Consider the following 15,375-nt stretch of genomic DNA (forward strand, 5'->3'; position numbering starts at 1 on the left):
AAAAAAATTAACTCCTGTGGGCCGGATTTTGGATGCTGGGGGGCCGAATCCGGCCCGCAGGCCGTAGTTTGGGGACCCCTGCTTTTGATGATATTATGGACCGTAGATGTTGAAATCCCTAAATTTCTTGCAATTGCACTTTGAGAAACGTTGTTCTTAAACTGTTTGACTATTTGCTCACGCAGTTGTGGACAAAGGGGTGTACCTCACCCCATCCTTTCTTGTGAAAGACTGAGCATTTTTTGGGAAGCTTTTTTATACCCAATCATGCCACCCACCTGTTCCCAATTAGCCTGCACACCTGTGGGATGTTCCAAATAAGTGTTTGATGAGCATGCCTCAACTTTATCAGTATTTATTGCCACCTTTCCCAACTTCTTTGTCACATGTTGCTGGCATCAAATTCTAAAGTTAATGATTATTTGCAAAAAAAAAAAAAGTCTATCAGTTTGAACATCAAATATGTTGTCTTTGTAGCATATTCAACTGAATATGGGTTGAAAATGATTTGCAAATCATTGTATTCCGTTTATATTTACATCTAACACAATTTCCCAACTCATATGGAAACGGGATTTGTATATAAATACATAGAAGTATATATACACATGTATATACATATACACAGTACATATACATATACCTGCTGCCTTGTTGTACCTTTGGGAGAAGGAAAGGCTATGGGAGTAAACCCAGACAGAAAATCAGGAGTGGAGCCCCTGAGGTGGCTGGGTGTCATTGCTGACCCCCTGCCGGCAGCTCCTGCAGCCAAGCCGATGCCAGACGTATTGCCTTGCTTCCCTCTGGGCCACATCGACACGGCCGAGAGGGGGACCTTGATGACTGGGCAACCCAGGATCTCCATATTTTCTGCCCAGGCATGCGCCACGGAGAGGTCACTCCAGCCTCCCCCCTAAAGGGAGGAAACAACACGGAAGCTGGCAGTCCTAAGCTCCACCCGATTGGCGCCAACTATGACGGTGGGAGGAAGACTTCCCCCAGGCGCAACCCATCGTCACTACTGACGGACGGATGCCTATAATAATAATAATAATAATAATAATAATAATAATACATATACACATACTGTATATATGTATCATAGATTTGCATTTGTTTTTATTATTTCCCCATTTTAATACACACATTTAGCCATAAACACCATATTTCTGCAAAAAATGTATTAAGTTGAACTTTTAGCTTGTCTCTTTGAATATTTTGCTTGTAATTCCTTGAAATGTGACTTACTTGTCTCCTCGACGCCCCTTTGAGGAAGATGCAGGCTTGTTTCTGGCTCATGTCTGCTTTTGTAAAGAAATATATATTAAAAAAGCATGTATTTTATGTATGTATGTATATATGTATGTATGCTGTCTTTATTGAGTGTGCGTATGTTGAGTGTCAAATGTGATCACTTGCTGATGTGTGTATGTCAGAGAGGAGGGATGAAGTCTCTGGTGGATTATCTCTGCAGCTTTGGTCTGGAAAAGAAACATGGGCTTAATGATGTACATATACACATTTGCAATGTTGTGTGTATGGTGCACATTCAGACAGGGACATCATTTGACGTAAATCCAAGGAAAATGGGAATAGGATTGAACATCTTACATTGAACATTTTTGTTGTTGTTGAAAGTTAAAGGAGCTGTTTGCAGCTTGCTCAAAGTTCAATTTTGTTAAGCCAAAAACGAGAACAAGAACAGAACATATGTATTTTTAAAACATTTTCACAATAAAAAATGCTTGTCGGCCCGAGAAAATTGTCTGCTGTTCAGGCTTGTTACTCACTCAAGAGAAACAACTAACAATTTGCAGTCATGCTGTTATGATAGCTAAACTGCTATCATTAGCTAACAACACACAAAGCTAATGGATGTAGTAAGGATGTAAAAGCTGTAAGATGGCGAGATGTAATACTTCAAACTATGAGTGTCCTGATACAACTTTTTCACATCTGATACGATACAAATATTGGATCCTTGAGTATTGACCGATACTGATATTAATTAATACATTTTTTCAGACCATAGGGCGCATCGATTATAAGGCGCACTGCCAATGAGCGGGTCTATTCTAGGGCTGGGGGATATGTCGAGTTTGTAAGACATATCGATATATTTTTAAACAAGATATAAATTAAGAAAATATCGTAATATTGATATAATTTATTTCACGTTAAAATGACCAAACGGCGCTTATTTGTTGTGTTCCTACTAAACCTTCCTCCTTCCAAGATGTGCTTGCACGTATAAGAACCAACCTGATCTGGCCCTCGGGCCGTACGTGTGACACACCTGCACCTAACGTGCATTTTGAAGCTAAATTTGCTGTTCAGATAACCTTTCGCGGTTGAGGTAAAGGTAATTTGCTGTCTAAATAGATTAGATGACTAATCTGGATTTATGTAAGATTAACATGATGTATATTTTTTTGATTATTTGCATGCGTTAATGCCTATGTGCCAAAGTCAAGGCCCGTGGGCCAGATCCAGCCCGTAAATGAATTATCAATGGACCCCGGGATGATATTTGATTAGTATTAGAACCGGCCCGCAGGCCACAGCCCCCTGCTGATGTTTTGCACGCACCAATACTCCTTCAGTGTTGGTGCTAGGAATTTTCAAAATTATCAAGTCATAAAGGGGGCGGCGTGGCGAAGTTGGTAGAGTGTCCGTGCCAGCAATCGGAGGGTTGCTGGTTACTGGGGTTCAATCCCCACCTTCTACCATCCTAGTCACGTCCGTTGTGTCCTCGGGCAAGACACTTCACCCTTGCTCCTGATGGCTGCTGGTTAGCGCCTTGCATGGCAGCTCCCGCCATCAGTGTGTGAATGTGTGTGTGAATGGGTGAATGTGGAAATACTGTCAAAGCGCTTTGAGTACCTTGAAGGTAGAAAAGCGCTATACAAGTATAACCCATTTATCATTTATTTATAAAAATGGGGTCCCACAGTAAATATGTGGGGTGCCACTTTTTGTAACCATTTTGAAAACAAATGATAAATGTATGCATTAGGGTTGTACGGTATACTGGTATTAGTATAGTACCGCGATACTAATGAATCATGTTCGGTACTATACTGCCTCTGAAAAGTACCGGTGAAGTTATAACACTGAAACGCCCTCAGGAAGAGGTGCTTTAAGACATCGCTAGATAGCTAGCGGCTAACGTCCATCCGCCGTCGGCAGTGTTTTAGCTACTTCTAAATCACTAATCCTGGTCTCCATGACGACAAATAAAGTAAGTTCCTTACAAGTATCATCCCTGCAGGACGAGGAATAGCTAAACATGCTTCACTACACACCGTAGCTCACCGGCTTCACAATGTAAACAAACGCCATTGGTGGATCTACACCTAACATCCACTGTAATGATAGCAAGTACCAGTCGATACTACTATGATTACGTCGATATTTTTGGCCTCACAACATCTTCTTTCGTTTAAAAAAAATTTATATTATGTTTATAAAGTCAGGAAATATGTTCCTGGACACATGAGGACTTTGAATATGACCAATGTATGATCCTGTAACGACTTGGTATCGGATTGATACCCAAATTTGTGGTATCATCCAAAACTAATGTAAAGCATCAAACAATAGAAGAACAAGTGATTATTACATTTGAACAGAAGTGTAGATAGAACATGTTAAAAGAGAAAGTAAGCAGATATTAACAGTAAATGAACAAATAGATTAATAATTAATTTCCTACCGGTTGTCCTTAATAATTTTGACAAAATAATAGAATGGAAAATGACACAATATGTTACTGCATATGTCAGCAGACTAATTAGGAGCCTTTGTTTGTTTGCTTACTACTAAAAGACAAGTTGTCTTCTATGTTCACTATTTTATTTAAGGACAAACTTGCAATAAAAAACATATATTTAATGTACCCTAAGATTTTTTGTTAAAATAAAGCCAATAATACAATTTTTGTGGTCCCCTTTATTTAGAAAAGTACCGAAAAGTATCGAAATAATTTTGGTACATACATATATATGAATACATATAAAGTATATATACATATATATTTTTTTGCACTCTGAGTGAAGATATATGCAAAAAAACTAACAAAAAAAATCTGTCGAACCAAAAAAAAAAAAATTCCGATCTGTTAAGCTTTTTCAGTTTCCAAACACATCCTCTGGCTGCCCCCCTGGGACACCACCTGCTGCTTTGAAACTGGACCCATAAAAACATATTCTATATTCTCACGCTGTTTTCCACACAAAAATAATTTGCGTGTTGAATAAATATTGTGAAAGTGTACTATAGATGTGCAAAAAGGTAGTAGGAATGAAAAATGTGCATCTCTTAGAAACAAGGTGACCATCTGTTGTTGGACCAACCATGCTTGACACCGCTGTTTTGCATTTGGACTGAGAGAGTTGAGATGACTGACAGAAAAAAAAAAGATTCTCGGTTTGACTTTAGGTAAAACCAAGAATCACCTAACATTTGTGAGTGCAGAGGTCACCACATGAGGTTATTATTTTTGTTCTAGTTCCTGCATAAATGTTTAATTGAACTAACTCAATCACGTCTTTACAGATCCCATGTTGGAACAGAAAAGGATATTCTGACGTCCCCACAAAGTCGGAAACATTCAATTGTCTCAAAGAAGAAAATGCCATCAGATATAATTTATCCTGGATTTATCGTAATCATCTATTAAGTACACAGTAATACACTATTGCTTAATTTATATCAGTTTATTTCTCCTGCATTTATCAATTATTTAATTTCAGCTGCAACAGGCGTCTCTAACTCATTTTATGAGTATTCATTTCAGAATCATGTTTTAGCCACATGACAACATTTTTTAACTACTTCTACCTGAGATATGGTAGGCCTTAAGTCATATTAATTTTAAAATTGCATGTACAAGTTGTATATTTTCAAAGTCTTGAGTCCCCCAGGAAATGGTTATTCCGCTTGCTTACAGGAAGTTATTCTTTGTTTTGCCCAATGTGTTTTTTGGGCTGTCATTTTTGTGTTTGTGTATAACAACACGTTATGCAATTATGTAATACATTTTCAACTCATTATGTAATAACGCCACATTTTTTAATAATATAACACATTTTGTAATAAACCTTGAAACATTTTGTTAAATATGGTATAAGTTATTACAAAGTGATTCATGATAATCTGCATATTTACATGATTATTGCAATATATTTAGACCAAAAATGCCAAAAAAAATATGCTAAAAGTTTTGGAATGTGATTCTAGGAGTGAACGTGTTTCTTCTTGAATGTACCTTTTTTTTTTAATGAAAGATTTTAGAGACAATAAATATACATATACACATTTTTGTGGAAGTGAACATCATTTATTTTTTTCACCCTGAGAGTGAAAGAGTTTTATTGTCATGCCTGTATTTTTTTTACTCCTGTGGTATATTTGAATGTCTTAAACAATGATTCTTAAACTTTTTTTTTTAACCAAGTACCACCTTTAGAAAAAACGTGGCTCTCCAAGTACCACCATTATGGCCAACAATAAAATACAGTAGCGTAGTAGGCCTAAATATACATTAAAAACAACAAAGAGGTTTACTTTAACAAGTATATTTGCTTATTTTGGCCATTGTAACATCAAGGACAGTTTGAACAGTAACACTGTGTTTGAATATAGGAAAATGAAACAAAACTAACTTTTTCCATCGATGCCAGATTGCGTGGCTGATAGACGGACATATGCAGGTAATACAAGATAAGATAATTCATTATCTAAGACAACGCTTGTTTAAAAAAAAATGTTTTCACAGGAAATAGTGTATAAATACAGTATGTGTAAAAAAAAAAAAGATGCTAATAGTGCTGAAATGTGATCTTAGGACTGAAAGTGTTTAATTTTTTTTTTTTTAATAAATAGACTTGATAAAGAAAAATAAAAAAACCTGTCTTTGTTGAACCTGTGAAAAACTTAAAAAATGAAATACATCCATCCATTTTTTTTTTTTTACTTCTTTTCCCTCTCAATTGTAATACTTAAAAAAAATGAACAAAAAAAACTAGGATATTATAATAAGAAAAGGAATACATTAAATATATATATGTTTGTGGGAGCAAACATACATTTTTGTTTTACCTTGGGAGTGATAACAGTCCTAATTTTTTTACACGAGTGGGGATATCTAATGTCCTAGAATAATACAAATAGTGATAGGTATTAATTTTATTTATAAGCACAAATCTAAGCAAAGTCACTGTACCAACAATGAAACTATTGCAATAACAGTATCAATAAAAAAGATCAATAGTAAACATGATTGTAAAATGTATTGCAGCTTACGTAATGAGCGGCCATCTTGCAGCACACCTGTAGTGCCACTATATGCAAAGTGACCCTCCCACCATGCAGCGTGCTATAAAAGCTGCACACATTCCATCCCATCACAACAACTTGAGTACCAACCATGTTCCGTGTAGTTGTGCTGCTGTTGCTGGCTGCAGGTTCCTGTGAGTGTCACTGAGGCACACATGACCATAGATCCGTTACATCCCATATCTAATAACTTTTCCTCCGCAGGTGTCGAGTGTGAAGAGTTGACCCAGCCACCGTCTGTCACTCTGCAGTCTGGTCAGAGTCTGAGCATCGACTGTCGGGTGTCTTATTCTGTGGCTAGCTACTACACAGCGTGGGTCAGACATCCTGCTGGGAAAGGACTGGAGTGGATTGGGATGAAGTCTACTAGCTATTCTTACTACAAGGACTCACTGAAGAACCAGTTCAGTATTAATGTGAACCCCTCCAGCAACACAGTGACTCTAAATGGACAGAATATGCAGCCTGGAGACACGGCTGTGTATTACTGTGCCAGACAACCACAACAACACAAAGCATCAGCAGACTAGAACAAAAACAACAACACTGTGCAGCGTGACAAACATGTTCTAGTCACTTGTTAAATGGAGTCCAGTCCCAGGGGTCTCAAAGCAGAGTCGAGGCAGAGTCTGCGTGAGAAAAAGAACTGTATTCAATTTAAAAAATCACGTTTTAACCACGTGACTAAATGTGTTAACTACTTCTACCTGACCTATGGTAGGTTTGAAGTTATCATGAATGTAAAACTGCATGTTCGCAGCTGAGTGTGAAGCGACTGGGATGAAAATCAGCACTTCCAAGTCTAAGTCCGTGGTTCTCACCCGGAAAAGGGTGGAGTGACAATTTCGGGTTGGGGACGAGATCCTGCCCCAAGTGGAGGAGTTCAAGTACCTTGTGTCTTGTTCACGATTGAGGGAAGAGTGGATTGTGAGATCGACAGGCTGGTCGGCGTCTGCAGTGATGCGGAGCCTGTATCGAGCCGTCTGGTGAAAAAGGAGCTGAGCCGGAAGGCAAAGCTCTCAATTTACCAGTCGATCTACGTTCCTTTCCTTACCTATGGTCATGAGCTTTGGGTTATGACCGAAAGGACAAGACCACGGGTACAAGCGGCCGAAAAGAGTTTCCTCAGTCGGGTGGCGGGGCTCTCCTTTAGAGATAGGGTGAGAAGCTCTGTCATTCAGGAGGAGCTCAGACTAAAGCCACTGCTCCTCCACATGGAGAGGAGCCAGATGAGGTGGTTCGGTCATCAGCTCAGGTTGCCCCCGGAAGTCTTCCTGGGGAGGTGTTTAGGGCGGTAGAAGGCCACGGGGAAGACCCAGGACACCGTGGAGATACTAGAACTCCCATTTGGCCTGGGAACGCCACAAGATCCACCAGGACGAGCTGAACAAAGTAGCGGAGAGAGGGAAGTCTGAACTTGTCTGCTTAGGCTGCTGCCCCCGCGACCTGACTTTGGATAAGCGGACAAAGATGAATGAATGGATACAATTAAATGTAAAAATGTTATATTTTCACTGTTGAGTTCCCAGGAAATGGTCATACCGCTTGCTTACAGGAAGTTGCTCTTTGTGTCGCCCAATGTGTTAATTGAGCTTTCATTTTTGTGTTTGCACTGTGTAGCAACACATTATGTAATAACAGTGCATTATGTAACAATGTAATACATTTTCACCTCATGTAATAACGCCTCATTTTGTAATAAACGTTGACGATTTTTGTAATATTAGTCTGTTTGTATACATGATTAATAATTGATGATGAAGATGATTATTACGATATGTTTTGTGACTATTCATGAGTTGATTTATTATTTTAGACAGCACTTGTTTACCTTTTATTTAACTTAATTTTTTATCTGCAATTTAGATGGAAAAATATACATTAACTTGATTATTAAAAAAAACCCAATACATATCTTAGTTGAACTTGTGCAAATCTTAAAAGAAGAAATACATCCATCCATTTGTTTTTACTGCTTGTCCCTCTCAAGTGTAATACTATTTTTAGAAAATAAAAAACATAAGGATAATAATATTAACCTCTTAAGGCCCAAGCTGTTTGTTTACATGCTTTTTTTTTTATTTGTCTTTGCTATTTGGGCTTATTGGACCCTAATTAGAATAAAAACTAAGAATCAACTTTTTATATGATATACTTAGTCCATAAGTACACAAACGTGTACTTCATGTTTAGTGACATGCTAATTCTTATTTTTACACTTTTTCCCCCAAATTCCATTGTATGTTATACTCTTCTATCAATCTTTAATCAATCAATTAATCAATCAATTCTGACACCACCAGATGGCAGTATAAGTGTCCACATAAGCGGACATAAGACCTCAATTCAGTAGTGTACACAATTTTGGAAATAAGAGCTAAAAGGTGCTGTCCACACATGTGGCCACCAAGTCTTTAGATTAACATAACAACAATAATATTAATAATAATACATTAACAAATTATAATATGTTTGTGTGAGTGAACATAAATTACATATATGTCTGCTTGGGCTGCTGCCCCCGCGACCTGACTTTGAATAAGCAGACGAAGATGAATGGATGGATACAATTGCATGTACAAATTTTACATCTTCACACTGTTGAGTTTGTCAGGAAATGGCTCGAAAAACTTCTGCTTGCTTACAGGAAGTTGCTCTTTGTGTTGCCCAATATTTTTTTGTTGTGCTACAATTTTTGTGTTTACAATGTTATTTCAATGTAATTTCAGAAAGCTGAGGACCGGGGGCCCTGACTTGTCCCTTCACTTTTAGCCTTATTTTGTATATTCCGGGGAACCACTGTCCTCTGCAGTAGACATTTGATTTTTGTCTATTTATTTTGTCAGATTTACAGGAGCGCTCCGTTGTTTTTAAGGACATTCTGCGAAAAAAGCTAGTCAAAGATCATTTCTATGACAGCAATTTAGTGTTGGAAAGAATCTGCAAAAATGTGAGTTACTCACAAGTTTTTTTTAACTACACTCGTGGTCCACCAGTTGAATCATCCAAATGATGAAAAAGAGAGGACCTATAGAGGTGCCTTAAGGAACGACTCAGTTATGTAAATCACACGTTTGGACACCTTAAAGTTAAAAGTTAAAGTACCAATGATTGTCACACACACATTAGGTGTGGCGAAATTTGTCCTCTGCATTTGACCCATCCCCTTGTTCACCCCCTGGGAGGTGAGGGGAGCAGTGGTCAGCAGCGGTGCCGCGCCCGGGAATCATTTTTGGTGATTTAACCCCCAATTTCAACCCTTGATGCTGAGTGCCAAGCAGGGAGGTAACGGGTCCCATTTTTTTAATAGTCTTTGGTATGACTCGGCCGGGGTTTGAACTCACAACCCACCGATGTATGTTTGCTAGCAAGGTTAAAAAGTCAATGCAAGGATCTGTCAATGTGTTTACGGTGGTTCAAGTTCCTCTATACAACAAGAGCACTCTACTGTTTTTAGGAATTTGCTGCAAAAATATTTTTTTTTCTCCAAAGTTTTGAACTGAACTCGGGGGCCGGTATGGTGTTATTGGAGTTGATTGGAAAGTTGAATAGAACTCAATTACAGTATATTAAAGAAATCCACATCACACTTCTGCCAAACATGTTTTATCATTTGTGGTGTTTCACAGTTTGTCTTTCAAAAGAGTGCTTTAAACGCCCTACACCCTCGGACGCTAGAAGTTGCAGGTCAAACCACTGTTCATTTAACCTGAAGAGATTTAGTTACATTTAAATGTTTACATTAATGCTGGATTTGAATTATTTCTATATTAGACAACAGCAAAAGTCGTTGGTAAATCTACTGCAAATTCAACTTACAGATATTTTGGTTGCACTTTTGATATTACTGTAAATGAGAGCAGAAAAGGTTTACTCTTGTTAATTGAACCGAAAGTGATGGTGGCACCTAAATAAGAAGTGAATGCATTGGCCATTAATTGTAGTTTACTTGCTTGTCTGTATCCATAATTCATTTATATCTAATTCCCTTACAAGAAATAACAAGAATATAGGAAACTTTATTTATTTCACAGTCACACTGCTTGAATTTTTGGTTAAAAACTTTGGCTTAAAGTTACCCTTAATCGTACCGGCAATTATTATTTGAATAGAATCGTTGTAAAACGAATCATTACTCCCCTGATAAAATTTCTTTTTGTAATTGAGTTTATTATTAACACATCTTTGGACGTTGACAATAAAGTGAACCACATGAAAATTTGTCGAAATTGGGCAAGTTGTGATTTATTTTCTTTCTTTTTTAAATACACAATACATTGAACATAAAACAAGAAACCAATGTGTACAAGAGGAAAAATGTGTGTGTAAACTGACAAAAAGAAAAAAAAAAGATATGTAACATAATAATGTATTTTCATTATACTGTGTACATGCATAGACACTTTATAGACACTTAATGTCAGGCTGTTCTCCACCAGTGCTGACGTGTCTAGGGTGTTCCGTCGTCCTTTGCGTCGCAATTTGTACATTATAAAGTTTTGTTTTATGACGTGTTTATTGTTAGTTATTGTGTATTATTCCCCACACAGTAAATAAGTAGTTAGTGGGACTGTAAGTTTAGACCGCATGTTGTGTAGTCAAGTACTCTTAACTGTTAATGACAATTGAGACTGCAAAGGTCTTAAATACAGAATTTTCACATTTTTGTCGTGTTTGATTTTTATTATTAGGTAGTGGTTGCTGGGACATGAATCAGCGAATAGGCTGCAATGCAAGTTTTTCATGTGGGCAAGATATTCATTCTGTAATTATATTGATTATATCAATTTTTGTAATCACAGCTGAGGATACATCTTCTGAACACTCTCACCCATCTCTCAAGTCTTAGGAAGTAGTAAAACTTAAGTCCGGGTCGGTAAAGTCAAAGTCCAAGTCGAGTTGCAAGTCTTAGATATTTTCAAGTTGAGTCAGAAGTCATCAAAATTGTGACTCAAGTCCACAACTCTGATCACAATAGAGCAAAACCATTCAAGCACCCCTGCCGTGTTGCCTGTGCTATTATTTTGTGACAAATGTACGCACTTTTATCAAACTCCAAAGTTTGACCCCAAAAGGCAAACTGACTTGAAATTTCTCATGCAGTTCAATGTGGTCTACAGTGGAAAGAAAAACAACTGCAACCTAATGGTGTGAAGCCAAATCGCCACACAATGTGTTACAAATCTCCACGAGATGGACAAGGACATGTCTGTAAAATCTGACCAAGATTGGTTGAAAAAACATGGCAACCATTAAGCATAACATCTTTGATGGGGCACTGGTGCGACTTAGCAACTTATTGCCCATAAGTCAGTGACTATTGATTATACAACTTTGAGGATATCTGTGTTAGATGTATGGGCAACACAAATATTATTCACAGTCACCTGATGGGGTGTTTTAATTATTTAATGTCAATGTATATATTATACAGTGACATTAGTTTCACTAACCTTAACAGATACAATTGTTGAGAGACACAATGTTTAACCCAGGGATTCTCAAACTGTGGTACGTGTACCACTTGTGGTACGCCAAAGAATCACTTAATTAAAGTACAGTGTTATATTTTGCTATATTCAAAAACAGTGTTACTGTTCAAACTGTGTGTAATGTTAAGTCAGGCCAAAATGATTGAATATACTTGTTAAATAAAACCCCTGGCTTGTTTTTAATGAATACTTAGCCCTACCACGCTAATTTATTTTAATGTTGATCATTATGGTGGTACTTTGAGAGCCAAATTTTTTCTGAGGTGGTACTTGGTGAAAAAAGTATGAGAACCACTAGTTTAACCAATAAAACAACCTGTACAGGCAATGTTTTAGTCAAGTGTTTACATTTCCAACTGCCATACAAGAGTAAAGACAATTTAACCAATGCAAAAAAAAGTTCTACGTGAAACTGAAATAAAGTAAAACAACTTACTGCTTTGACTGTTCTCTCTGGACTTCTCCTTGATGACAGTTTGACATTTAAGACTTTGGTCAATGTTTTAGACATTCTTCAACTCTGTAGGTCCTGTAAGTTTGAAAATATACAGTATGCATCATATTTGTATTAAATATTATTACAATTGCTATATATATATATATATATATATATATATATATATATATATATATATATATATATATATATATATATATATATATATATATATATATATATAAATTAAACCCTTACAGGCTTAGATGTTTCTACTATTTGCTGTTCCAAAGTGTCGAAAAAAAAAATGTTGTACACATATACCCTGTCAAAAATAATATTTAGTATTTTCCAAGTCTTTGTTAAATATAAATATTTCCTACCTTTGTTTCTGTGTCCCAAAAAAATCCTCTGCTACATGCTGGACTGGGGAGGTTTTTGTATGGGCATGTGTCACTGTGGTTATACTACAGGACTGGGGTGGCACAGTGTTACACACCATAACAAAAACCTTTCATTATTCAAGCGGTGTGCACGCCCTCTGATGCACATTGTTAGCTCTAAAAGGTTGATACGTATTTTCCCCAACTAAATCATAGTCAACTAAATGACTGTATAGACTTTTAGCTCAATTAAAAACAAGTTTATTTTATACAAAACATTAACACTGTAAACATTAGACTTGTTAGTTGTTTAGTTTGTATCACATGGCTGGAAATAAGATGTGTTAAAGTCAAGATATGCATTTTGTGGATTATAAATTCTTAATATCACTAATCTGTAAAGACAAACGTTTGAATTTATTCTAAAATATTATGGTAACTATACATTAACAATAATGGGTATGCATTTGGGGTTTAACAAAACGCCATAATCCCGGTTTAGTAAATACCTTGGTTTTAATGTCACGATTTGGTTAATCTTGGGGGCAGTAAGGGAACAAAAACGTAAAAAAATTAAACTGCTTAAGTCCTGTGTAGAATGCTTTAATGTTGTTTTTTTTAATCATAAATATTATTATTCTATTTGCAAATTTACTGGTACAGTCTGGTTACTTTCTGTTTTAACATAATTTACTAATTACATTTTTCATCACAATTATAAAAACAATACACAGAATGGCTGTCTGACAAGCTAACAATTAAATATTTAAATTAATGTATTATTTAATTTTAGTACATACAATATTTTTGAGCAATATACTTTTATAGAGTTATACTTGTATAGAGCTTTTCTACCTTCAAGATACTCAAAGCGCTTTGACACTATTTCCACATTCACCCATTCACACACCTTCACACACACATTCACACACTGATGGCAGGAGCTGCCGTACAAGGCGCTAACCACGACCCATCAGGAGCAAGGGTGAAGTGTCTTGCTCAAGGACACAACGGACGTGACTAGGTTGGAAAAAGCGGGGGATCGAACCAAGAGCCCTCCGGTTACTGGCACGGCCACTCTCCCAACCGCGCCAAGCCATCCCCTAATATTTTCGAGTAAAATAAATTTGGAGGTGCAAAATAACCAAACATAAGTGAAAACAACTATTGGCTTTGATTTAAAGTCCTAAAGTCCTGTACACAACAACAAAACAACTGAAAAAAATATTTTGTGATAATAAAAAATATTGATCTCATCACTCTAGTATTGACTATATACTGATACTACAGTAGACTTGGTATCATTACGGTCAATATTCGTATCAATTGGCCGCCGGCCCTTGTGTACATTCAAGAGATCTACCTTAGCATTGCTTCTTGTATGAAGTCCTAAACTCCTGTAAACAATAACAAAAGAATAACAGAATGTATTTTTTTATAATAGTAAAAAATACCGATCTAATCATTGTAGTATCAACCATATACCAATACTATACTTGGCATTAGTTCTGTCGAATATTTGTATCAGTCTGCCCACCCCTGTTTACATTCAAAAGCTGTAGTTTAGTGATTAGCATGGCTTATTGTGTCCTCCTCTGGTGTTTAGTGCAGCATGTTTAGCTGTTCCTCATTCATACCATGAATTGATTTAAGTGGACCCCGACTTAAACAAGTTGAAAAACTTATTCGGGTCTTACCATTTAGTGGTCAATTATACGGAATATGTACTGAACTGTGCAATCTATTAATAAAAGTTTCAATCAATCAATCAACAACTCTAGTCCTCCAGTGATAACGTCACTTTGAAGAATGTTAATGTTATTGTTGCTTATTTTCTTGCCATTGAGGCTAGGATTAGTTAGCCACCATCTCACTTGCAAAGACATTGTCACGGCGCGGTCTCGAACCCACAATTCTCCTGCAGCAAGATCCACCAACACTCAGGCTGGCAGTATGCCAGGACACGCCCCCGCACGCGCCGGGCGCTTCACTCCCCCGCAACGCCGCAGCTGCAGACTACCGGCTATCCGCGCACCTGGCAATAATCAGGGAGACAGCATAAAGATCAGTGGACCCTTGGAATCAACGTCGTTAACTCATCGTAGTAAGCATTTACGTTTCTGGCTTCCCTCTTGTTGTCCTCGCATTCGTTCTCCTCGTCCTCCTTGTTCCCTCGTCTCATGTTCCTTGTTTCTCCCGCAGTACCCGTACGTCTTGTCTTGTCCCGTGTGCTCGAACTCTGTGCCTCGACCTCCTTCCGGACTTTGGACTGCCTTCATCGATCCTCGACCCTTGCCCGGACACGGACCTTGTCGCTTCTCTCCTGCCCTCGACCACCTGCCTGCTTACGGACACCCTTTTTGCCTCGCTCTCTTGGCCTGCCGAAAGATTCATCCATCACGCACGTACAACATCGTCTGGTATTATTCACATGGTTAAAATCACACACAGTCCTGCAACAAACACAGAGTAGCATACACCTCCCACTCACTCATCAAAGGTTACAATAAACCCGGTAACCTGAGTTTCTTCGTGGTGTCGTCCCCCTCCACCCCTCACGTACATAACAGACATGGCGTTGAGGAAACGGTCATTCGCTTGTCGTTGTCAAATATGCGTGATATGACTAGAATGTGTCATTATCACAATAACACAATAGTATTAAAAACTCTATCGTCGACTAAATTTACATCATTTATATCATATATCTAAATATATATCCAAA

At 37.4% G+C, this 15,375-nt stretch overlaps 1 protein-coding gene and 1 long non-coding RNA gene across 2 annotated transcripts in view; one reads left to right on the forward strand and one right to left on the reverse strand.

Moving 5' to 3' along the window:
• Window positions 1-1,288: 1,288 nt before the first annotated feature.
• On the reverse strand, window positions 1,289-12,729 carry LOC133642560 (uncharacterized). Its single transcript, XR_009824531.1, has 3 exons — window positions 12,651-12,729; window positions 12,268-12,360; window positions 1,289-1,481 (listed from the first exon to the last, which is right to left on the reverse strand). It is a non-coding gene; the product is annotated as an uncharacterized LOC133642560 (long non-coding RNA).
• The window catches only part of LOC133642548 (uncharacterized), a 32,985-nt gene continuing 24,037 nt past the window's right edge, over window positions 6,428-15,375 (forward strand). Inside the window, exons 1-2 of the mRNA XM_062036808.1 lie at window positions 6,428-6,473; window positions 6,544-6,839. Of these exons, the coding sequence (XP_061892792.1) occupies window positions 6,431-6,473; window positions 6,544-6,839 (339 nt within the window). The 5' untranslated portion in view covers window positions 6,428-6,430. The remainder of the gene's footprint in view (window positions 6,474-6,543; window positions 6,840-15,375) is intronic.

The sequence above is a fragment of the Entelurus aequoreus genome, linkage group LG25, assembly GCF_033978785.1.
Source record: "Entelurus aequoreus isolate RoL-2023_Sb linkage group LG25, RoL_Eaeq_v1.1, whole genome shotgun sequence".
Taxonomy (NCBI): domain Eukaryota; kingdom Metazoa; phylum Chordata; class Actinopteri; order Syngnathiformes; family Syngnathidae; genus Entelurus; species Entelurus aequoreus.